The sequence below is a fragment of the Mesocricetus auratus genome, unplaced genomic scaffold (assembly GCF_017639785.1).
Source record: "Mesocricetus auratus isolate SY011 unplaced genomic scaffold, BCM_Maur_2.0 Super-Scaffold_100045, whole genome shotgun sequence".
In the NCBI taxonomy this organism is placed as follows: domain Eukaryota; kingdom Metazoa; phylum Chordata; class Mammalia; order Rodentia; family Cricetidae; genus Mesocricetus; species Mesocricetus auratus.
The window spans coordinates 292,637-315,220 of NW_024429222.1; the positions used below are offsets into that span (position 1 = coordinate 292,637).

At 57.1% G+C, this 22,584-nt stretch overlaps 5 protein-coding genes across 5 annotated transcripts; all 5 read right to left on the minus strand.

Moving 5' to 3' along the window:
* Window positions 1-6: 6 nt before the first annotated feature.
* On the minus strand, window positions 7-2,785 carry LOC121135925. Its single transcript, XM_040735315.1, has 5 exons — window positions 2,145-2,785; window positions 1,806-1,996; window positions 1,167-1,214; window positions 518-727; window positions 7-310 (listed from the first exon to the last, which is right to left on the minus strand). The coding sequence occupies exons 1-5, from the start codon at window positions 2,730-2,732 to the stop codon at window positions 58-60; spliced, it is 1,290 nt and encodes a 429-aa protein (XP_040591249.1). The 5' UTR covers window positions 2,733-2,785; the 3' UTR covers window positions 7-57.
* Window positions 2,786-4,320: 1,535 nt separating this feature from the next.
* LOC121135962 lies at window positions 4,321-7,363 on the minus strand. The gene is made up of 5 exons (XM_040735381.1): window positions 6,724-7,363; window positions 6,385-6,575; window positions 5,745-5,792; window positions 5,096-5,305; window positions 4,321-4,888 (listed from the first exon to the last, which is right to left on the minus strand). The coding sequence occupies exons 1-5, from the start codon at window positions 7,309-7,311 to the stop codon at window positions 4,636-4,638; spliced, it is 1,290 nt and encodes a 429-aa protein (XP_040591315.1). The 5' UTR covers window positions 7,312-7,363; the 3' UTR covers window positions 4,321-4,635.
* Window positions 7,364-8,898: 1,535 nt separating this feature from the next.
* On the minus strand, window positions 8,899-11,942 carry LOC121135961. Its single transcript, XM_040735379.1, has 5 exons — window positions 11,303-11,942; window positions 10,964-11,154; window positions 10,323-10,370; window positions 9,674-9,883; window positions 8,899-9,466 (listed from the first exon to the last, which is right to left on the minus strand). The coding sequence occupies exons 1-5, from the start codon at window positions 11,888-11,890 to the stop codon at window positions 9,214-9,216; spliced, it is 1,290 nt and encodes a 429-aa protein (XP_040591313.1). The 5' UTR covers window positions 11,891-11,942; the 3' UTR covers window positions 8,899-9,213.
* A 1,536-nt stretch (window positions 11,943-13,478) lies between these two features.
* On the minus strand, window positions 13,479-16,520 carry LOC121135963. The gene is made up of 5 exons (XM_040735382.1): window positions 15,881-16,520; window positions 15,542-15,732; window positions 14,903-14,950; window positions 14,254-14,463; window positions 13,479-14,046 (listed from the first exon to the last, which is right to left on the minus strand). The coding sequence occupies exons 1-5, from the start codon at window positions 16,466-16,468 to the stop codon at window positions 13,794-13,796; spliced, it is 1,290 nt and encodes a 429-aa protein (XP_040591316.1). The 5' UTR covers window positions 16,469-16,520; the 3' UTR covers window positions 13,479-13,793.
* Window positions 16,521-18,054: 1,534 nt separating this feature from the next.
* Window positions 18,055-21,096, minus strand: LOC121135960. The gene is made up of 5 exons (XM_040735378.1): window positions 20,457-21,096; window positions 20,118-20,308; window positions 19,479-19,526; window positions 18,830-19,039; window positions 18,055-18,622 (listed from the first exon to the last, which is right to left on the minus strand). The coding sequence occupies exons 1-5, from the start codon at window positions 21,042-21,044 to the stop codon at window positions 18,370-18,372; spliced, it is 1,290 nt and encodes a 429-aa protein (XP_040591312.1). The 5' UTR covers window positions 21,045-21,096; the 3' UTR covers window positions 18,055-18,369.
* Window positions 21,097-22,584: the final 1,488 nt, after the last annotated feature.

Here is a 22,584-nt window from a genome sequence, read left to right on the forward strand (position 1 = left end):
CCAAGCAAGATGTTGAATGTGGTACCGCGTCTGCCCTCACGGCCAACAGCGACAGCTTCAGTGGGTGGCGATGAGCCCGCTGCTGCCGCCACATGTGGCTCCAGCTGCACACGGGTCACAGAACCTTGTGTCGGTTGTGTGCTCTCCGGCTCCAGTGCACAGGCTGCTTCTGGCTCCAGAGTAGCCGTCGCCATTGCTGGTCAACACACTGGGAGCACTGGATCTGCGGAGGCGCCGCTGCCCGGGCCTAAGATTGCACACAGGTGTGTTGCTCAAGCCGGCGTCTCTAGGAGGGGACGTGGCCGTGGACCTACAGGAGGAGACGACGTGCCTAGAATGAGCCATTCCCGACAGAGAGGAGACCATGTCTGCCCGGAGTCCCAGACAGAATCTATCTTCAGAAAGGACATGTGCCCGGCTTAGGATCCATCGGTAGCTCCTGCACAGAGGAAGCTCTCAGAGGATCCCCACAGCACTCCAGGTCCTGAACCCTGCTCCCAGGCTCTCAACCACCTACCCTGAGGCATCCTCATCGCTGGCCCCTGAATCGCTGGCCACTTGTGACAGCAAATTTTCCTGGAGAGACTGGACACGCACCAGAAGGTCTGAGGAGGGCATGTTCACGCTCAAGTAATCCTTCACCCGCTTCAGAATGGGCAGGTGTTCGATCCTGCAAAACTCCTCAGGGAACTTGTCGATCCAGTAGTCCAGGAGGGAACAGATGGTGCTGGCAGAAAGGGACAGACAGCCCAGTCGGTGGCCTGCTCTTTCCTTTGCCAGCCCTCCGAGGGAGAGCTCTGCGGGTGTGAGACCGACCGCAAGGTGGAAGAGATCCTGCCCTTGCGAGGTCTGTGTGAGCAGGGAGCTCCACACACCTCTATCTCGGGCTCTGATGCAGCACAGCTGACCCAGCCGGCACACCACGGACTGAGACGAGGGTAGAGTCTCCCAGGGGCACTGGAGGCCCTAGGCGTCCCCATATCCCCACTTTCGAGGACCCTGCCCGGAAGGTTCTCCTCAGCCTCCAGGCAAGGCTTAGACCTCCATATGGTACTAGACCCGAAGATGCTGAGACCCAAGCATCGGCCATCCCTTGCCCTTAGAACCCAATTGAGCCGGCTCTGGAGAGCCTAGGCGGCACTTGTCTCGTTCCAGAGCCCACTTACTACTTTACTCGTTCATCCTCTTCAGAGTCGGCCTGGAAGGATGGGTATCTAGAGGAGACCAGGAAGGGTGGTGTCACCAGGAGATCCCCAGGTACACCACAGAAAAGACACCTGGGGGGGGGCCTGCGCATTCCTGCAGAGGAATCAAACTCCAGAGCCTAGAAGTTCTGTCTGCTCTGAGAATGACTAGCTCCCCTGCATACGAGGAGCTGCTTCTCATATGTTTGTGCAGTGGGTGGGTGATCACAAACATCTCTATCCAGACACCTCAGCGGACACAGGGTGCCTCCCTCGCATTACCGTCCACGGCTCTCCACTCTGGGCGCAGCTCTCTTCACCACTCCAAAATGGAGTCTAGGACCCCCTTCACAATGGGAGGAGTGCTTTGACCAAGGCCTCAGGTAAAACTGGGCCAAGGGTACAGAGCTTCGTCAGCGTTCAGAGGACACCCACACTGGTTAGGCTCTCAGCTGCGGACAGGCCAGTCCCTAGGGCAAAGCCTGGAGGAAGCATTTTCTGACTGCATGCTGTTGGGTCCTGAGGAGACCCTAGACACTCAGTAGGCTCTGAGAAAGGCAGAGCCCTTCCCACAGCCAACAAGAGGATCTGAGGCCTCTGAGCTCGGAGGTGGGCACTCACCGCCTGAACAGCAGGTCCAGCACATGCTGAGTGGTGAGAAACTTTTGGTGTATGCAGTAGAAGACAAACACAAAGAAGGAGTCTCCACCCTGCAGGGACGTCACCAGGAGGGCCGACATCTGTTCCAGGGGCCCGAAACGGGGCATTCTAGGGGACTCATTCAGCTCCTCAGGGGCAGACTCCACCCCGACCTGAGGAGAGATCAAGGTGCATGGTTCAGACAGGCACAGGACTGCGACCTTCTGACTGGTTGTCATCGTTGCAGCTGTTCCTGAACCTCCTCACTGCCAAAGACCCAGAATGAACCTGGGCGAAACTCTGAGATCAAACAGTGCTCACCTGGTCCGTGTCGCCCTGGACCTGGATGCCCTGGCACACCTGGCTCCTGTGGCTTCCCTGGCTGCCCAGGCTGCCCTGGGTTCCCTGGTTGCCATGCCTGCCCTGATTTTCCTGGCTTCCCAGGCTGCCCTGGCTGCCCTGGCTTTCCTGGCTGCCCTCGCTTTGCTGTCTTCCCTGGTGTCCCTGCATTCCCAGGCTTCCCTGGTTGCCTTGGCTGCCCTGGCTGCCCTGGCTGCCCTGGCTTCCGTGGCTTCCCTGGCTGACCAGGATGGCTTGGCTTCCCTCGTTGCCTTGGCTGCCTTGATTTCCCTGGCTTCCCAGGCTGCCCTGGCTAACTTGGCAGTCCTGGCTGCTCTGGCTTTCCTGGCTGCCCTGGCTTCCCTGACTGCCCTGGCTGCCCTGGCTGCCCTGGCTGCCATGGCTGCCCTGGCTGCCCTGACTCAAGTTTGTCCCTCTCCGGCCAAATGGCCAGAGGCCGTGGAGCCAGGAGCGTGCCCGGCGTCTCCAGGCACCACTACGGCCTCCCCTTTCTTCCTTCTTGCAGTCTGAGCCTCTTTCGCGAGTATTCCCGAGACAGGACGAAAACATTTTGCTTTCTCTCGTGTCTCAAGACAAGTGAGCCTGCCGGGCTGTCTCTCAGCAGTTGGCTCGCTGCTTGCAAGGTTCTGCATTGTTGGGTCATCACTAAGGGTGTGAGGTCACCCCTGGGGTCCCCTGTCAGACTCTCCTCCTCACATGGGGCTCATCCTAGAGTCCCCCCGGGCCTCTCCCTCCTCCCAGCTGCACTACTGGATACCCTTACACACGTGCTTCCCGATCCACGGCTCCCAGGGATGTCTGGGAACAGGCAGCACCTCAGCTTTGCCACCTGAGTCCCTACCTTGGACCAGCATGTGCACCCTAGTCCTCAACTCACTCCTATTGCCCTCGCACACCGTGAACCCCAGCCATGTGGCCTTGAGTCCTCGCTACTGTTCGTGTGTTTTGTGTTAAACATGAGCACCAATTATCTCTGTGTGTTGGGACTTCACAGGGAACGACACGTTGAAACTTTATTTTTCAAGTTTTCAAAATCTTTAATGATTGTGATTTGATTTTTGAGACAAGGTTTCTTTGTATAGCCCTGGCTGTGCTGGAACTCAATCTGTCGACGAGACTGGTCTTGAACTCAGAACGATCCATCTGCTTCTGCCTCCTGATTACTGGGTACTAAAGGAGACCTCCACGCCCGGGGCCCAGAGCGGAGCAATTGTAGAGTGAACTAAAACCCTGTGATCCGTCGACATAGAGGGCCAATGCAGGGCTCCTCCTCACTTTACTCCTCTTGGCTATGTTTCCACAGCTTCTGTGACAGGCCCGTGCAACTCTAGGCACCTAGGCACCTGTAGCTGATGTCACCTCCTCTATGCCGAATGTGCGCCAGCAAGGGAAGCAGTGCAAGGAGAGACGCTGGAGAGAGTTCCAGACCCAAGGCGTGGAGCCTTCAGCAGTCCCCCTTTCCATCTTTCCCAATGGCTGCTGAGACTCAACACTGCCCCCTGTAGGAGGAAAAGCACACAGCCCGTGACAATACCAGTCGAGGCGTCAATCACCATCAGGGCAATGCAATCATTAGTATTATTATTGTTGTTGTTGTTGTTGTTGTTGTTTTGGTGTCTGGTCATTTTATTCATCCTTTTGTTTCATTTCTTTTGCATCTCAACTACAGTTTTCCCTCTCTCCTCTCTCCTCATGCCTCCCCACGACCCCCCAAAGCTCAATTCTACCACCACCCCCCACATCCTCTCCTCAGAAAGGGTAAGTGTGGACATGGCCCTGTGCTCAGAGCAAGCAGGGATCTCGTGACATTAGAGTTTGTCCTCATCGGCCCCTGAAACTTTGCTGCTACCCAGCTACAGGAGCCTGCAACTCAAGGAGAAACCCCTTGGAGGGACACCTGGTCGCCTGACCTCTAAGCACATGACCTGGCCGTCAGGACCCCAGCCAATGGCAGCCAGCCACAGCTATTCGGACAGGTAGCACCACTCCCAGGCATTCGGCGGGCCTCTGTCAAGGCCGGGGCTTTTATCTCCCTTTCTGCAGGAAGGTATGTCTCCACGTAGCCTCTCCCACGTAGCCGTTCCCCTAGGCCCAGTACATGCATGCAGAGTGGACGTCATATCCACGATTCAGACAATGAAACACAAACAAGAGCAATTTATTCAAACCAATCCTCGGACTAAACTAACACAACATTGATCAGAGTCAAAAGGCTGCTAGCCAGGGCAGGGTGAGTCTGGCTGTGGGGCTGACAAGGCTGCTGGGTTGCAATCGGGGAGTCGTTCTGTGGGGAAACACCAGAAGCTGTGCCGTCTGCAGGGCAGATACATGCAGACGACCAGAGGAGGAGGAAGGGGTGGCCGGGCCGTTCCCTGGGGAGGCAGACCACTGCGGCCCAAGCAAGATGTTGAATGTGGTACCGCGTCTGCCCTCACGGCCAACAGCGACAGCTTCAGTGGGTGGCGATGAGCCCGCTGCTGCCGCCACATGTGGCTCCAGCTGCACACGGGTCACAGAACCTTGTGTCGGTTGTGTGCTCTCCGGCTCCAGTGCACAGGCTGCTTCTGGCTCCAGAGTAGCCGTCGCCATTGCTGGTCAACACACTGGGAGCACTGGATCTGCGGAGGCGCCGCTGCCCGGGCCTAAGATTGCACACAGGTGTGTTGCTCAAGCCGGCGTCTCTAGGAGGGGACGTGGCCGTGGACCTACAGGAGGAGACGACGTGCCTAGAATGAGCCATTCCCGACAGAGAGGAGACCATGTCTGCCCGGAGTCCCAGACAGAATCTATCTTCAGAAAGGACATGTGCCCGGCTTAGGATCCATCGGTAGCTCCTGCACAGAGGAAGCTCTCAGAGGATCCCCACAGCACTCCAGGTCCTGAACCCTGCTCCCAGGCTCTCAACCACCTACCCTGAGGCATCCTCATCGCTGGCCCCTGAATCGCTGGCCACTTGTGACAGCAAATTTTCCTGGAGAGACTGGACACGCACCAGAAGGTCTGAGGAGGGCATGTTCACGCTCAAGTAATCCTTCACCCGCTTCAGAATGGGCAGGTGTTCGATCCTGCAAAACTCCTCAGGGAACTTGTCGATCCAGTAGTCCAGGAGGGAACAGATGGTGCTGGCAGAAAGGGACAGACAGCCCAGTCGGTGGCCTGCTCTTTCCTTTGCCAGCCCTCCGAGGGAGAGCTCTGCGGGTGTGAGACCGACCGCAAGGTGGAAGAGATCCTGCCCTTGCGAGGTCTGTGTGAGCAGGGAGCTCCACACACCTCTATCTCGGGCTCTGATGCAGCACAGCTGACCCAGCCGGCACACCACGGACTGAGACGAGGGTAGAGTCTCCCAGGGGCACTGGAGGCCCTAGGCGTCCCCATATCCCCACTTTCGAGGACCCTGCCCGGAAGGTTCTCCTCAGCCTCCAGGCAAGGCTTAGACCTCCATATGGTACTAGACCCGAAGATGCTGAGACCCAAGCATCGGCCATCCCTCGCCCTTAGAACCCAATTGAGCCGGCTCTGGAGAGCCTAGGCGGCACTTGTCTCGTTCCAGAGCCCACTTACTACTTTACTCGTTCATCCTCTTCAGAGTCGGCCTGGAAGGATGGGTATCTAGAGGAGACCAGGAAGGGTGGTGTCACCAGGAGATCCCCAGGTACACCACAGAAAAGACACCTGGGGGGGGGGCCTGCGCATTCCTGCAGAGGAATCAAACTCCAGAGCCTAGAAGTTCTGTCTGCTCTGAGAATGACTAGCTCCCCTGCATACGAGGAGCTGCTTCTCATATGTTTGTGCAGTGGGTGGGTGATCACAAACATCTCTATCCAGACACCTCAGCGGACACAGGGTGCCTCCCTCGCATTACCGTCCACGGCTCTCCACTCTGGGCGCAGCTCTCTTCACCACTCCAAAATGGAGTCTAGGACCCCCTTCACAATGGGAGGAGTGCTTTGACCAAGGCCTCAGGTAAAACTGGGCCAAGGGTACAGAGCTTCGTCAGCGTTCAGAGGACACCCACACTGGTTAGGCTCTCAGCTGCGGACAGGCCAGTCCCTAGGGCAAAGCCTGGAGGAAGCATTTTCTGACTGCATGCTGTTGGGTCCTGAGGAGACCCTAGACACTCAGTAGGCTCTGAGAAAGGCAGAGCCCTTCCCACAGCCAACAAGAGGATCTGAGGCCTCTGAGCTCGGAGGTGGGCACTCACCGCCTGAACAGCAGGTCCAGCACATGCTGAGTGGTGAGAAACTTTTGGTGTATGCAGTAGAAGACAAACACAAAGAAGGAGTCTCCACCCTGCAGGGACGTCACCAGGAGGGCCGACATCTGTTCCAGGGGCCCGAAACGGGGCATTCTAGGGGACTCATTCAGCTCCTCAGGGGCAGACTCCACCCCGACCTGAGGAGAGATCAAGGTGCATGGTTCAGACAGGCACAGGACTGCGACCTTCTGACTGGTTGTCATCGTTGCAGCTGTTCCTGAACCTCCTCACTGCCAAAGACCCAGAATGAACCTGGGCGAAACTCTGAGATCAAACAGTGCTCACCTGGTCCGTGTCGCCCTGGACCTGGATGCCCTGGCACACCTGGCTCCTGTGGCTTCCCTGGCTGCCCAGGCTGCCCTGGGTTCCCTGGTTGCCATGCCTGCCCTGATTTTCCTGGCTTCCCAGGCTGCCCTGGCTGCCCTGGCTTTCCTGGCTGCCCTCGCTTTGCTGTCTTCCCTGGTGTCCCTGCATTCCCAGGCTTCCCTGGTTGCCTTGGCTGCCCTGGCTGCCCTGGCTGCCCTGGCTTCCGTGGCTTCCCTGGCTGACCAGGATGGCTTGGCTTCCCTCGTTGCCTTGGCTGCCTTGATTTCCCTGGCTTCCCAGGCTGCCCTGGCTAACTTGGCAGTCCTGGCTGCTCTGGCTTTCCTGGCTGCCCTGGCTTCCCTGACTGCCCTGGCTGCCCTGGCTGCCCTGGCTGCCATGGCTGCCCTGGCTGCCCTGACTCAAGTTTGTCCCTCTCCGGCCAAATGGCCAGAGGCCGTGGAGCCAGGAGCGTGCCCGGCGTCTCCAGGCACCACTACGGCCTCCCCTTTCTTCCTTCTTGCAGTCTGAGCCTCTTTCGCGAGTATTCCCGAGACAGGACGAAAACATTTTGCTTTCTCTCGTGTCTCAAGACAAGTGAGCCTGCCGGGCTGTCTCTCAGCAGTTGGCTCGCTGCTTGCAAGGTTCTGCATTGTTGGGTCATCACTAAGGGTGTGAGGTCACCCCTGGGGTCCCCTGTCAGACTCTCCTCCTCACATGGGGCTCATCCTAGAGTCCCCCCGGGCCTCTCCCTCCTCCCAGCTGCACTACTGGATACCCTTACACACGTGCTTCCCGATCCACGGCTCCCAGGGATGTCTGGGAACAGGCAGCACCTCAGCTTTGCCACCTGAGTCCCTACCTTGGACCAGCATGTGCACCCTAGTCCTCAACTCACTCCTATTGCCCTCGCACACCGTGAACCCCAGCCATGTGGCCTTGAGTCCTCGCTACTGTTCGTGTGTTTTGTGTTAAACATGAGCACCAATTATCTCTGTGTGTTGGGACTTCACAGGGAACGACACGTTGAAACTTTATTTTTCAAGTTTTCAAAATCTTTAATGATTGTGATTTGATTTTTGAGACAAGGTTTCTTTGTATAGCCCTGGCTGTGCTGGAACTCAATCTGTCGACGAGACTGGTCTTGAACTCAGAACGATCCATCTGCTTCTGCCTCCTGATTACTGGGTACTAAAGGAGACCTCCACGCCCGGGGCCCAGAGCGGAGCAATTGTAGAGTGAACTAAAACCCTGTGATCCGTCGACATAGAGGGCCAATGCAGGGCTCCTCCTCACTTTACTCCTCTTGGCTATGTTTCCACAGCTTCTGTGACAGGCCCGTGCAACTCTAGGCACCTAGGCACCTGTAGCTGATGTCACCTCCTCTATGCCGAATGTGCGCCAGCAAGGGAAGCAGTGCAAGGAGAGACGCTGGAGAGAGTTCCAGACCCAAGGCGTGGAGCCTTCAGCAGTCCCCCTTTCCATCTTTCCCAATGGCTGCTGAGACTCAACACTGCCCCCTGTAGGAGGAAAAGCACACAGCCCGTGACAATACCAGTCGAGGCGTCAATCACCATCAGGGCAATGCAATCATTAGTATTATTATTGTTGTTGTTGTTGTTGTTGTTGTTTTGGTGTCTGGTCATTTTATTCATCCTTTTGTTTCATTTCTTTTGCATCTCAACTACAGTTTTCCCTCTCTCCTCTCTCCTCATGCCTCCCCACGACCCCCAAAGCTCAATTCTACCACCACCCCCCACATCCTCTCCTCAGAAAGGGTAAGTGTGGACATGGCCCTGTGCTCAGAGCAAGCAGGGATCTCGTGACATTAGAGTTTGTCCTCATCGGCCCCTGAAACTTTGCTGCTACCCAGCTACAGGAGCCTGCAACTCAAGGAGAAACCCCTTGGAGGGACACCTGGTCGCCTGACCTCTAAGCACATGACCTGGCCGTCAGGACCCCAGCCAATGGCAGCCAGCCACAGCTATTCGGACAGGTAGCACCACTCCCAGGCATTCGGCGGGCCTCTGTCAAGGCCGGGGCTTTTATCTCCCTTTCTGCAGGAAGGTATGTCTCCACGTAGCCTCTCCCACGTAGCCGTTCCCCTAGGCCCAGTACATGCATGCAGAGTGGACGTCATATCCACGATTCAGACAATGAAACACAAACAAGAGCAATTTATTCAAACCAATCCTCGGACTAAACTAACACAACATTGATCAGAGTCAAAAGGCTGCTAGCCAGGGCAGGGTGAGTCTGGCTGTGGGGCTGACAAGGCTGCTGGGTTGCAATCGGGGAGTCGTTCTGTGGGGAAACACCAGAAGCTGTGCCGTCTGCAGGGCAGATACATGCAGACGACCAGAGGAGGAGGAAGGGGTGGCCGGGCCGTTCCCTGGGGAGGCAGACCACTGCGGCCCAAGCAAGATGTTGAATGTGGTACCGCGTCTGCCCTCACGGCCAACAGCGACAGCTTCAGTGGGTGGCGATGAGCCCGCTGCTGCCGCCACATGTGGCTCCAGCTGCACACGGGTCACAGAACCTTGTGTCGGTTGTGTGCTCTCCGGCTCCAGTGCACAGGCTGCTTCTGGCTCCAGAGTAGCCGTCGCCATTGCTGGTCAACACACTGGGAGCACTGGATCTGCGGAGGCGCCGCTGCCCGGGCCTAAGATTGCACACAGGTGTGTTGCTCAAGCCGGCGTCTCTAGGAGGGGACGTGGCCGTGGACCTACAGGAGGAGACGACGTGCCTAGAATGAGCCATTCCCGACAGAGAGGAGACCATGTCTGCCCGGAGTCCCAGACAGAATCTATCTTCAGAAAGGACATGTGCCCGGCTTAGGATCCATCGGTAGCTCCTGCACAGAGGAAGCTCTCAGAGGATCCCCACAGCACTCCAGGTCCTGAACCCTGCTCCCAGGCTCTCAACCACCTACCCTGAGGCATCCTCATCGCTGGCCCCTGAATCGCTGGCCACTTGTGACAGCAAATTTTCCTGGAGAGACTGGACACGCACCAGAAGGTCTGAGGAGGGCATGTTCACGCTCAAGTAATCCTTCACCCGCTTCAGAATGGGCAGGTGTTCGATCCTGCAAAACTCCTCAGGGAACTTGTCGATCCAGTAGTCCAGGAGGGAACAGATGGTGCTGGCAGAAAGGGACAGACAGCCCAGTCGGTGGCCTGCTCTTTCCTTTGCCAGCCCTCCGAGGGAGAGCTCTGCGGGTGTGAGACCGACCGCAAGGTGGAAGAGATCCTGCCCTTGCGAGGTCTGTGTGAGCAGGGAGCTCCACACACCTCTATCTCGGGCTCTGATGCAGCACAGCTGACCCAGCCGGCACACCACGGACTGAGACGAGGGTAGAGTCTCCCAGGGGCACTGGAGGCCCTAGGCGTCCCCATATCCCCACTTTCGAGGACCCTGCCCGGAAGGTTCTCCTCAGCCTCCAGGCAAGGCTTAGACCTCCATATGGTACTAGACCCGAAGATGCTGAGACCCAAGCATCGGCCATCCCTCGCCCTTAGAACCCAATTGAGCCGGCTCTGGAGAGCCTAGGCGGCACTTGTCTCGTTCCAGAGCCCACTTACTACTTTACTCGTTCATCCTCTTCAGAGTCGGCCTGGAAGGATGGGTATCTAGAGGAGACCAGGAAGGGTGGTGTCACCAGGAGATCCCCAGGTACACCACAGAAAAGACACCTGGGGGGGGGGGCCTGCGCATTCCTGCAGAGGAATCAAACTCCAGAGCCTAGAAGTTCTGTCTGCTCTGAGAATGACTAGCTCCCCTGCATACGAGGAGCTGCTTCTCATATGTTTGTGCAGTGGGTGGGTGATCACAAACATCTCTATCCAGACACCTCAGCGGACACAGGGTGCCTCCCTCGCATTACCGTCCACGGCTCTCCACTCTGGGCGCAGCTCTCTTCACCACTCCAAAATGGAGTCTAGGACCCCCTTCACAATGGGAGGAGTGCTTTGACCAAGGCCTCAGGTAAAACTGGGCCAAGGGTACAGAGCTTCGTCAGCGTTCAGAGGACACCCACACTGGTTAGGCTCTCAGCTGCGGACAGGCCAGTCCCTAGGGCAAAGCCTGGAGGAAGCATTTTCTGACTGCATGCTGTTGGGTCCTGAGGAGACCCTAGACACTCAGTAGGCTCTGAGAAAGGCAGAGCCCTTCCCACAGCCAACAAGAGGATCTGAGGCCTCTGAGCTCGGAGGTGGGCACTCACCGCCTGAACAGCAGGTCCAGCACATGCTGAGTGGTGAGAAACTTTTGGTGTATGCAGTAGAAGACAAACACAAAGAAGGAGTCTCCACCCTGCAGGGACGTCACCAGGAGGGCCGACATCTGTTCCAGGGGCCCGAAACGGGGCATTCTAGGGGACTCATTCAGCTCCTCAGGGGCAGACTCCACCCCGACCTGAGGAGAGATCAAGGTGCATGGTTCAGACAGGCACAGGACTGCGACCTTCTGACTGGTTGTCATCGTTGCAGCTGTTCCTGAACCTCCTCACTGCCAAAGACCCAGAATGAACCTGGGCGAAACTCTGAGATCAAACAGTGCTCACCTGGTCCGTGTCGCCCTGGACCTGGATGCCCTGGCACACCTGGCTCCTGTGGCTTCCCTGGCTGCCCAGGCTGCCCTGGGTTCCCTGGTTGCCATGCCTGCCCTGATTTTCCTGGCTTCCCAGGCTGCCCTGGCTGCCCTGGCTTTCCTGGCTGCCCTCGCTTTGCTGTCTTCCCTGGTGTCCCTGCATTCCCAGGCTTCCCTGGTTGCCTTGGCTGCCCTGGCTGCCCTGGCTGCCCTGGCTTCCGTGGCTTCCCTGGCTGACCAGGATGGCTTGGCTTCCCTCGTTGCCTTGGCTGCCTTGATTTCCCTGGCTTCCCAGGCTGCCCTGGCTAACTTGGCAGTCCTGGCTGCTCTGGCTTTCCTGGCTGCCCTGGCTTCCCTGACTGCCCTGGCTGCCCTGGCTGCCCTGGCTGCCATGGCTGCCCTGGCTGCCCTGACTCAAGTTTGTCCCTCTCCGGCCAAATGGCCAGAGGCCGTGGAGCCAGGAGCGTGCCCGGCGTCTCCAGGCACCACTACGGCCTCCCCTTTCTTCCTTCTTGCAGTCTGAGCCTCTTTCGCGAGTATTCCCGAGACAGGACGAAAACATTTTGCTTTCTCTCGTGTCTCAAGACAAGTGAGCCTGCCGGGCTGTCTCTCAGCAGTTGGCTCGCTGCTTGCAAGGTTCTGCATTGTTGGGTCATCACTAAGGGTGTGAGGTCACCCCTGGGGTCCCCTGTCAGACTCTCCTCCTCACATGGGGCTCATCCTAGAGTCCCCCCGGGCCTCTCCCTCCTCCCAGCTGCACTACTGGATACCCTTACACACGTGCTTCCCGATCCACGGCTCCCAGGGATGTCTGGGAACAGGCAGCACCTCAGCTTTGCCACCTGAGTCCCTACCTTGGACCAGCATGTGCACCCTAGTCCTCAACTCACTCCTATTGCCCTCGCACACCGTGAACCCCAGCCATGTGGCCTTGAGTCCTCGCTACTGTTCGTGTGTTTTGTGTTAAACATGAGCACCAATTATCTCTGTGTGTTGGGACTTCACAGGGAACGACACGTTGAAACTTTATTTTTCAAGTTTTCAAAATCTTTAATGATTGTGATTTGATTTTTGAGACAAGGTTTCTTTGTATAGCCCTGGCTGTGCTGGAACTCAATCTGTCGACGAGACTGGTCTTGAACTCAGAACGATCCATCTGCTTCTGCCTCCTGATTACTGGGTACTAAAGGAGACCTCCACGCCCGGGGCCCAGAGCGGAGCAATTGTAGAGTGAACTAAAACCCTGTGATCCGTCGACATAGAGGGCCAATGCAGGGCTCCTCCTCACTTTACTCCTCTTGGCTATGTTTCCACAGCTTCTGTGACAGGCCCGTGCAACTCTAGGCACCTAGGCACCTGTAGCTGATGTCACCTCCTCTATGCCGAATGTGCGCCAGCAAGGGAAGCAGTGCAAGGAGAGACGCTGGAGAGAGTTCCAGACCCAAGGCGTGGAGCCTTCAGCAGTCCCCCTTTCCATCTTTCCCAATGGCTGCTGAGACTCAACACTGCCCCCTGTAGGAGGAAAAGCACACAGCCCGTGACAATACCAGTCGAGGCGTCAATCACCATCAGGGCAATGCAATCATTAGTATTATTATTGTTGTTGTTGTTGTTGTTGTTGTTTTGGTGTCTGGTCATTTTATTCATCCTTTTGTTTCATTTCTTTTGCATCTCAACTACAGTTTTCCCTCTCTCCTCTCTCCTCATGCCTCCCCACGACCCCCCAAAGCTCAATTCTACCACCACCCCCCACATCCTCTCCTCAGAAAGGGTAAGTGTGGACATGGCCCTGTGCTCAGAGCAAGCAGGGATCTCGTGACATTAGAGTTTGTCCTCATCGGCCCCTGAAACTTTGCTGCTACCCAGCTACAGGAGCCTGCAACTCAAGGAGAAACCCCTTGGAGGGACACCTGGTCGCCTGACCTCTAAGCACATGACCTGGCCGTCAGGACCCCAGCCAATGGCAGCCAGCCACAGCTATTCGGACAGGTAGCACCACTCCCAGGCATTCGGCGGGCCTCTGTCAAGGCCGGGGCTTTTATCTCCCTTTCTGCAGGAAGGTATGTCTCCACGTAGCCTCTCCCACGTAGCCGTTCCCCTAGGCCCAGTACATGCATGCAGAGTGGACGTCATATCCACGATTCAGACAATGAAACACAAACAAGAGCAATTTATTCAAACCAATCCTCGGACTAAACTAACACAACATTGATCAGAGTCAAAAGGCTGCTAGCCAGGGCAGGGTGAGTCTGGCTGTGGGGCTGACAAGGCTGCTGGGTTGCAATCGGGGAGTCGTTCTGTGGGGAAACACCAGAAGCTGTGCCGTCTGCAGGGCAGATACATGCAGACGACCAGAGGAGGAGGAAGGGGTGGCCGGGCCGTTCCCTGGGGAGGCAGACCACTGCGGCCCAAGCAAGATGTTGAATGTGGTACCGCGTCTGCCCTCACGGCCAACAGCGACAGCTTCAGTGGGTGGCGATGAGCCCGCTGCTGCCGCCACATGTGGCTCCAGCTGCACACGGGTCACAGAACCTTGTGTCGGTTGTGTGCTCTCCGGCTCCAGTGCACAGGCTGCTTCTGGCTCCAGAGTAGCCGTCGCCATTGCTGGTCAACACACTGGGAGCACTGGATCTGCGGAGGCGCCGCTGCCCGGGCCTAAGATTGCACACAGGTGTGTTGCTCAAGCCGGCGTCTCTAGGAGGGGACGTGGCCGTGGACCTACAGGAGGAGACGACGTGCCTAGAATGAGCCATTCCCGACAGAGAGGAGACCATGTCTGCCCGGAGTCCCAGACAGAATCTATCTTCAGAAAGGACATGTGCCCGGCTTAGGATCCATCGGTAGCTCCTGCACAGAGGAAGCTCTCAGAGGATCCCCACAGCACTCCAGGTCCTGAACCCTGCTCCCAGGCTCTCAACCACCTACCCTGAGGCATCCTCATCGCTGGCCCCTGAATCGCTGGCCACTTGTGACAGCAAATTTTCCTGGAGAGACTGGACACGCACCAGAAGGTCTGAGGAGGGCATGTTCACGCTCAAGTAATCCTTCACCCGCTTCAGAATGGGCAGGTGTTCGATCCTGCAAAACTCCTCAGGGAACTTGTCGATCCAGTAGTCCAGGAGGGAACAGATGGTGCTGGCAGAAAGGGACAGACAGCCCAGTCGGTGGCCTGCTCTTTCCTTTGCCAGCCCTCCGAGGGAGAGCTCTGCGGGTGTGAGACCGACCGCAAGGTGGAAGAGATCCTGCCCTTGCGAGGTCTGTGTGAGCAGGGAGCTCCACACACCTCTATCTCGGGCTCTGATGCAGCACAGCTGACCCAGCCGGCACACCACGGACTGAGACGAGGGTAGAGTCTCCCAGGGGCACTGGAGGCCCTAGGCGTCCCCATATCCCCACTTTCGAGGACCCTGCCCGGAAGGTTCTCCTCAGCCTCCAGGCAAGGCTTAGACCTCCATATGGTACTAGACCCGAAGATGCTGAGACCCAAGCATCGGCCATCCCTCGCCCTTAGAACCCAATTGAGCCGGCTCTGGAGAGCCTAGGCGGCACTTGTCTCGTTCCAGAGCCCACTTACTACTTTACTCGTTCATCCTCTTCAGAGTCGGCCTGGAAGGATGGGTATCTAGAGGAGACCAGGAAGGGTGGTGTCACCAGGAGATCCCCAGGTACACCACAGAAAAGACACCTGGGGGGGGGCCTGCGCATTCCTGCAGAGGAATCAAACTCCAGAGCCTAGAAGTTCTGTCTGCTCTGAGAATGACTAGCTCCCCTGCATACGAGGAGCTGCTTCTCATATGTTTGTGCAGTGGGTGGGTGATCACAAACATCTCTATCCAGACACCTCAGCGGACACAGGGTGCCTCCCTCGCATTACCGTCCACGGCTCTCCACTCTGGGCGCAGCTCTCTTCACCACTCCAAAATGGAGTCTAGGACCCCCTTCACAATGGGAGGAGTGCTTTGACCAAGGCCTCAGGTAAAACTGGGCCAAGGGTACAGAGCTTCGTCAGCGTTCAGAGGACACCCACACTGGTTAGGCTCTCAGCTGCGGACAGGCCAGTCCCTAGGGCAAAGCCTGGAGGAAGCATTTTCTGACTGCATGCTGTTGGGTCCTGAGGAGACCCTAGACACTCAGTAGGCTCTGAGAAAGGCAGAGCCCTTCCCACAGCCAACAAGAGGATCTGAGGCCTCTGAGCTCGGAGGTGGGCACTCACCGCCTGAACAGCAGGTCCAGCACATGCTGAGTGGTGAGAAACTTTTGGTGTATGCAGTAGAAGACAAACACAAAGAAGGAGTCTCCACCCTGCAGGGACGTCACCAGGAGGGCCGACATCTGTTCCAGGGGCCCGAAACGGGGCATTCTAGGGGACTCATTCAGCTCCTCAGGGGCAGACTCCACCCCGACCTGAGGAGAGATCAAGGTGCATGGTTCAGACAGGCACAGGACTGCGACCTTCTGACTGGTTGTCATCGTTGCAGCTGTTCCTGAACCTCCTCACTGCCAAAGACCCAGAATGAACCTGGGCGAAACTCTGAGATCAAACAGTGCTCACCTGGTCCGTGTCGCCCTGGACCTGGATGCCCTGGCACACCTGGCTCCTGTGGCTTCCCTGGCTGCCCAGGCTGCCCTGGGTTCCCTGGTTGCCATGCCTGCCCTGATTTTCCTGGCTTCCCAGGCTGCCCTGGCTGCCCTGGCTTTCCTGGCTGCCCTCGCTTTGCTGTCTTCCCTGGTGTCCCTGCATTCCCAGGCTTCCCTGGTTGCCTTGGCTGCCCTGGCTGCCCTGGCTGCCCTGGCTTCCGTGGCTTCCCTGGCTGACCAGGATGGCTTGGCTTCCCTCGTTGCCTTGGCTGCCTTGATTTCCCTGGCTTCCCAGGCTGCCCTGGCTAACTTGGCAGTCCTGGCTGCTCTGGCTTTCCTGGCTGCCCTGGCTTCCCTGACTGCCCTGGCTGCCCTGGCTGCCCTGGCTGCCATGGCTGCCCTGGCTGCCCTGACTCAAGTTTGTCCCTCTCCGGCCAAATGGCCAGAGGCCGTGGAGCCAGGAGCGTGCCCGGCGTCTCCAGGCACCACTACGGCCTCCCCTTTCTTCCTTCTTGCAGTCTGAGCCTCTTTCGCGAGTATTCCCGAGACAGGACGAAAACATTTTGCTTTCTCTCGTGTCTCAAGACAAGTGAGCCTGCCGGGCTGTCTCTCAGCAGTTGGCTCGCTGCTTGCAAGGTTCTGCATTGTTGGGTCATCACTAAGGGTGTGAGGTCACCCCTGGGGTCCCCTGTCAGACTCTCCTCCTCACATGGGGCTCATCCTAGAGTCCCCCCGGGCCTCTCCCTCCTCCCAGCTGCACTACTGGATACCCTTACACACGTGCTTCCCGATCCACGGCTCCCAGGGATGTCTGGGAACAGGCAGCACCTCAGCTTTGCCACCTGAGTCCCTACCTTGGACCAGCATGTGCACCCTAGTCCTCAACTCACTCCTATTGCCCTCGCACACCGTGAACCCCAGCCATGTGGCCTTGAGTCCTCGCTACTGTTCGTGTGTTTTGTGTTAAACATGAGCACCAATTATCTCTGTGTGTTGGGACTTCACAGGGAACGACACGTTGAAACTTTATTTTTCAAGTTTTCAAAATCTTTAATGATTGTGATTTGATTTTTGAGACAAGGTTTCTTTGTATAGCCCTGGCTGTGCTGGAACTCAATCTGTCGACGAGACTGGTCTTGAACTCAGAACGATCCATCTGCTTCTGCCTCCTGATTACTGGGTACTAAAGGAGACCTCCACGCCCGGGGCCCAGAGCGGAGCAATTGTAGAGTGAACTAAAACCCTGTGATCCGTCGACATAGAGGGCCAATGCAGGGCTCCTCCTCACTTTACTCCTCTTGGCTATGTTTCCACAGCTTCTGTGACAGGCCCGTGCAACTCTAGGCACCTAGGCACCTGTAGCTGATGTCACCTCCTCTATGCCGAATGTGCGCCAGCAAGGGAAGCAGTGCAAGGAGAGACGCTGGAGAGAGTTCCAGACCCAAGGCGTGGAGCCTTCAGCAGTCCCCCTTTCCATCTTTCCCAATGGCTGCTGAGACTCAACACTGCCCCCTGTAGGAGGAAAAGCACACAGCCCGTGACAATACCAGTCGAGGCGTCAATCACCATCAGGGCAATGCAATCATTAGTATTATTATTGTTGTTGTTGTTGTTGTTGTTGTTTTGGTGTCTGGTCATTTTATTCATCCTTTTGTTTCATTTCTTTTGCATCTCAACTACAGTTTTCCCTCTCTCCTCTCTCCTCATGCCTCCCCACGACCCCCAAAGCTCAATTCTACCACCACCCCCACATCCTCTCCTCAGAAAGGGTAAGTGTGGACATGGCCCTGTGCTCAGAGCAAGCAGGGATCTCGTGACATTAGAGTTTGTCCTCATCGGCCCCTGAAACTTTGCTGCTACCCAGCTACAGGAGCCTGCAACTCAAGGAGAAACCCCTTGGAGGGACACCTGGTCGCCTGACCTCTAAGCACATGACCTGGCCGTCAGGACCCCAGCCAATGGCAGCCAGCCACAGCTATTCGGACAGGTAGCACCACTCCCAGGCATTCGGCGGGCCTCTGTCAAGGCCGGGGCTTTTATCTCCCTTTCTGCAGGAAGGTATGTCTCCACGTAGCCTCTCCCACGTAGCCGTTCCCCTAGGCCCAGTACATGCATGCAGAGTGGACGTCATATCCACGATTCAGACAATGAAACACAAACAAGAGCAATTTATTCAAACCAATCCTCGGACTAAACTAACACAACATTGATCAGAGTCAAAAGGCTGCTAGCCAGGGCAGGGTGAGTCTGGCTGTGGGGCTGACAAGGCTGCTGGGTTGCAATCGGGGAGTCGTTCTGTGGGGAAACACCAGAAGCTGTGCCGTCTGCAGGGCAGATACATGCAGACGACCAGAGGAGGAGGAAGGGGTGGCCGGGCCGTTCCCTGGGGAGGCAGACCACTGCGGCCCAAGCAAGATGTTGAATGTGGTACCGCGTCTGCCCTCACGGCCAACAGCGACAGCTTCAGTGGGTGGCGATGAGCCCGCTGCTGCCGCCACATGTGGCTCCAGCTGCACACGGGTCACAGAACCTTGTGTCGGTTGTGTGCTCTCCGGCTCCAGTGCACAGGCTGCTTCTGGCTCCAGAGTAGCCGTCGCCATTGCTGGTCAACACACTGGGAGCACTGGATCTGCGGAGGCGCCGCTGCCCGGGCCTAAGATTGCACACAGGTGTGTTGCTCAAGCCGGCGTCTCTAGGAGGGGACGTGGCCGTGGACCTACAGGAGGAGACGACGTGCCTAGAATGAGCCATTCCCGACAGAGAGGAGACCATGTCTGCCCGGAGTCCCAGACAGAATCTATCTTCAGAAAGGACATGTGCCCGGCTTAGGATCCATCGGTAGCTCCTGCACAGAGGAAGCTCTCAGAGGATCCCCACAGCACTCCAGGTCCTGAACCCTGCTCCCAGGCTCTCAACCACCTACCCTGAGGCATCCTCATCGCTGGCCCCTGAATCGCTGGCCACTTGTGACAGCAAATTTTCCTGGAGAGACTGGACACGCACCAGAAGGTCTGAGGAGGGCATGTTCACGCTCAAGTAATCCTTCACCCGCTTCAGAATGGGCAGGTGTTCGATCCTGCAAAACTCCTCAGGGAACTTGTCGATCCAGTAGTCCAGGAGGGAACAGATGGTGCTGGCAGAAAGGGACAGACAGCCCAGTCGGTGGCCTGCTCTTTCCTTTGCCAGCCCTCCGAGGGAGAGCTCTGCGGGTGTGAGACCGACCGCAAGGTGGAAGAGATCCTGCCCTTGCGAGGTCTGTGTGAGCAGGGAGCTCCACACACCTCTATCTCGGGCTCTGATGCAGCACAGCTGACCCAGCCGGCACACCACGGACTGAGACGAGGGTAGAGTCTCCCAGGGGCACTGGAGGCCCTAGGCGTCCCCATATCCCCACTTTCGAGGACCCTGCCCGGAAGGTTCTCCTCAGCCTCCAGGCAAGGCTTAGACCTCCATATGGTACTAGACCCGAAGATGCTGAGACCCAAGCATCGGCCATCCCTCGCCCTTAGAACCCAATTGAGCCGGCTCTGGAGAGCCTAGGCGGCACTTGTCTCGTTCCAGAGCCCACTTACTACTTTACTCGTTCATCCTCTTCAGAGTCGGCCTGGAAGGATGGGTATCTAGAGGAGACCAGGAAGGGTGGTGTCACCAGGAGATCCCCAGGTACACCACAGAAAAGACACCTGGGGGGGGGCCTGCGCATTCCTGCAGAGGAATCAAACTCCAGAGCCTAGAAGTTCTGTCTGCTCTGAGAATGACTAGCTCCCCTGCATACGAGGAGCTGCTTCTCATATGTTTGTGCAGTGGGTGGGTGATCACAAACATCTCTATCCAGACACCTCAGCGGACACAGGGTGCCTCCCTCGCATTACCGTCCACGGCTCTCCACTCTGGGCGCAGCTCTCTTCACCACTCCAAAATGGAGTCTAGGACCCCCTTCACAATGGGAGGAGTGCTTTGACCAAGGCCTCAGGTAAAACTGGGCCAAGGGTACAGAGCTTCGTCAGCGTTCAGAGGACACCCACACTGGTTAGGCTCTCAGCTGCGGACAGGCCAGTCCCTAGGGCAAAGCCTGGAGGAAGCATTTTCTGACTGCATGCTGTTGGGTCCTGAGGAGACCCTAGACACTCAGTAGGCTCTGAGAAAGGCAGAGCCCTTCCCACAGCCAACAAGAGGATCTGAGGCCTCTGAGCTCGGAGGTGGGCACTCACCGCCTGAACAGCAGGTCCAGCACATGCTGAGTGGTGAGAAACTTTTGGTGTATGCAGTAGAAGACAAACACAAAGAAGGAGTCTCCACCCTGCAGGGACGTCACCAGGAGGGCCGACATCTGTTCCAGGGGCCCGAAACGGGGCATTCTAGGGGACTCATTCAGCTCCTCAGGGGCAGACTCCACCCCGACCTGAGGAGAGATCAAGGTGCATGGTTCAGACAGGCACAGGACTGCGACCTTCTGACTGGTTGTCATCGTTGCAGCTGTTCCTGAACCTCCTCACTGCCAAAGACCCAGAATGAACCTGGGCGAAACTCTGAGATCAAACAGTGCTCACCTGGTCCGTGTCGCCCTGGACCTGGATGCCCTGGCACACCTGGCTCCTGTGGCTTCCCTGGCTGCCCAGGCTGCCCTGGGTTCCCTGGTTGCCATGCCTGCCCTGATTTTCCTGGCTTCCCAGGCTGCCCTGGCTGCCCTGGCTTTCCTGGCTGCCCTCGCTTTGCTGTCTTCCCTGGTGTCCCTGCATTCCCAGGCTTCCCTGGTTGCCTTGGCTGCCCTGGCTGCCCTGGCTGCCCTGGCTTCCGTGGCTTCCCTGGCTGACCAGGATGGCTTGGCTTCCCTCGTTGCCTTGGCTGCCTTGATTTCCCTGGCTTCCCAGGCTGCCCTGGCTAACTTGGCAGTCCTGGCTGCTCTGGCTTTCCTGGCTGCCCTGGCTTCCCTGACTGCCCTGGCTGCCCTGGCTGCCCTGGCTGCCATGGCTGCCCTGGCTGCCCTGACTCAAGTTTGTCCCTCTCCGGCCAAATGGCCAGAGGCCGTGGAGCCAGGAGCGTGCCCGGCGTCTCCAGGCACCACTACGGCCTCCCCTTTCTTCCTTCTTGCAGTCTGAGCCTCTTTCGCGAGTATTCCCGAGACAGGACGAAAACATTTTGCTTTCTCTCGTGTCTCAAGACAAGTGAGCCTGCCGGGCTGTCTCTCAGCAGTTGGCTCGCTGCTTGCAAGGTTCTGCATTGTTGGGTCATCACTAAGGGTGTGAGGTCACCCCTGGGGTCCCCTGTCAGACTCTCCTCCTCACATGGGGCTCATCCTAGAGTCCCCCCGGGCCTCTCCCTCCTCCCAGCTGCACTACTGGATACCCTTACACACGTGCTTCCCGATCCACGGCTCCCAGGGATGTCTGGGAACAGGCAGCACCTCAGCTTTGCCACCTGAGTCCCTACCTTGGACCAGCATGTGCACCCTAGTCCTCAACTCACTCCTATTGCCCTCGCACACCGTGAACCCCAGCCATGTGGCCTTGAGTCCTCGCTACTGTTCGTGTGTTTTGTGTTAAACATGAGCACCAATTATCTCTGTGTGTTGGGACTTCACAGGGAACGACACGTTGAAACTTTATTTTTCAAGTTTTCAAAATCTTTAATGATTGTGATTTGATTTTTGAGACAAGGTTTCTTTGTATAGCCCTGGCTGTGCTGGAACTCAATCTGTCGACGAGACTGGTCTTGAACTCAGAACGATCCATCTGCTTCTGCCTCCTGATTACTGGGTACTAAAGGAGACCTCCACGCCCGGGGCCCAGAGCGGAGCAATTGTAGAGTGAACTAAAACCCTGTGATCCGTCGACATAGAGGGCCAATGCAGGGCTCCTCCTCACTTTACTCCTCTTGGCTATGTTTCCACAGCTTCTGTGACAGGCCCGTGCAACTCTAGGCACCTAGGCACCTGTAGCTGATGTCACCTCCTCTATGCCGAATGTGCGCCAGCAAGGGAAGCAGTGCAAGGAGAGACGCTGGAGAGAGTTCCAGACCCAAGGCGTGGAGCCTTCAGCAGTCCCCCTTTCCATCTTTCCCAATGGCTGCTGAGACTCAACACTGCCCCCTGTAGGAGGAAAAGCACACAGCCCGTGACAATACCAGTCGAGGCGTCAATCACCATCAGGGCAATGCAATCATTAGTATTATTATTGTTGTTGTTGTTGTTGTTGTTGTTTTGGTGTCTGGTCATTTTATTCATCCTTTTGTTTCATTTCTTTTGCATCTCAACTACAGTTTTCCCTCTCTCCTCTCTCCTCATGCCTCCCCACGACCCCCAAAGCTCAATTCTACCACCACCCCCCACATCCTCTCCTCAGAAAGGGTAAGTGTGGACATGGCCCTGTGCTCAGAGCAAGCAGGGATCTCGTGACATTAGAGTTTGTCCTCATCGGCCCCTGAAACTTTGCTGCTACCCAGCTACAGGAGCCTGCAACTCAAGGAGAAACCCCTTGGAGGGACACCTGGTCGCCTGACCTCTAAGCACATGACCTGGCCGTCAGGACCCCAGCCAATGGCAGCCAGCCACAGCTATTCGGACAGGTAGCACCACTCCCAGGCATTCGGCGGGCCTCTGTCAAGGCCGGGGCTTTTATCTCCCTTTCTGCAGGAAGGTATGTCTCCACGTAGCCTCTCCCACGTAGCCGTTCCCCTAGG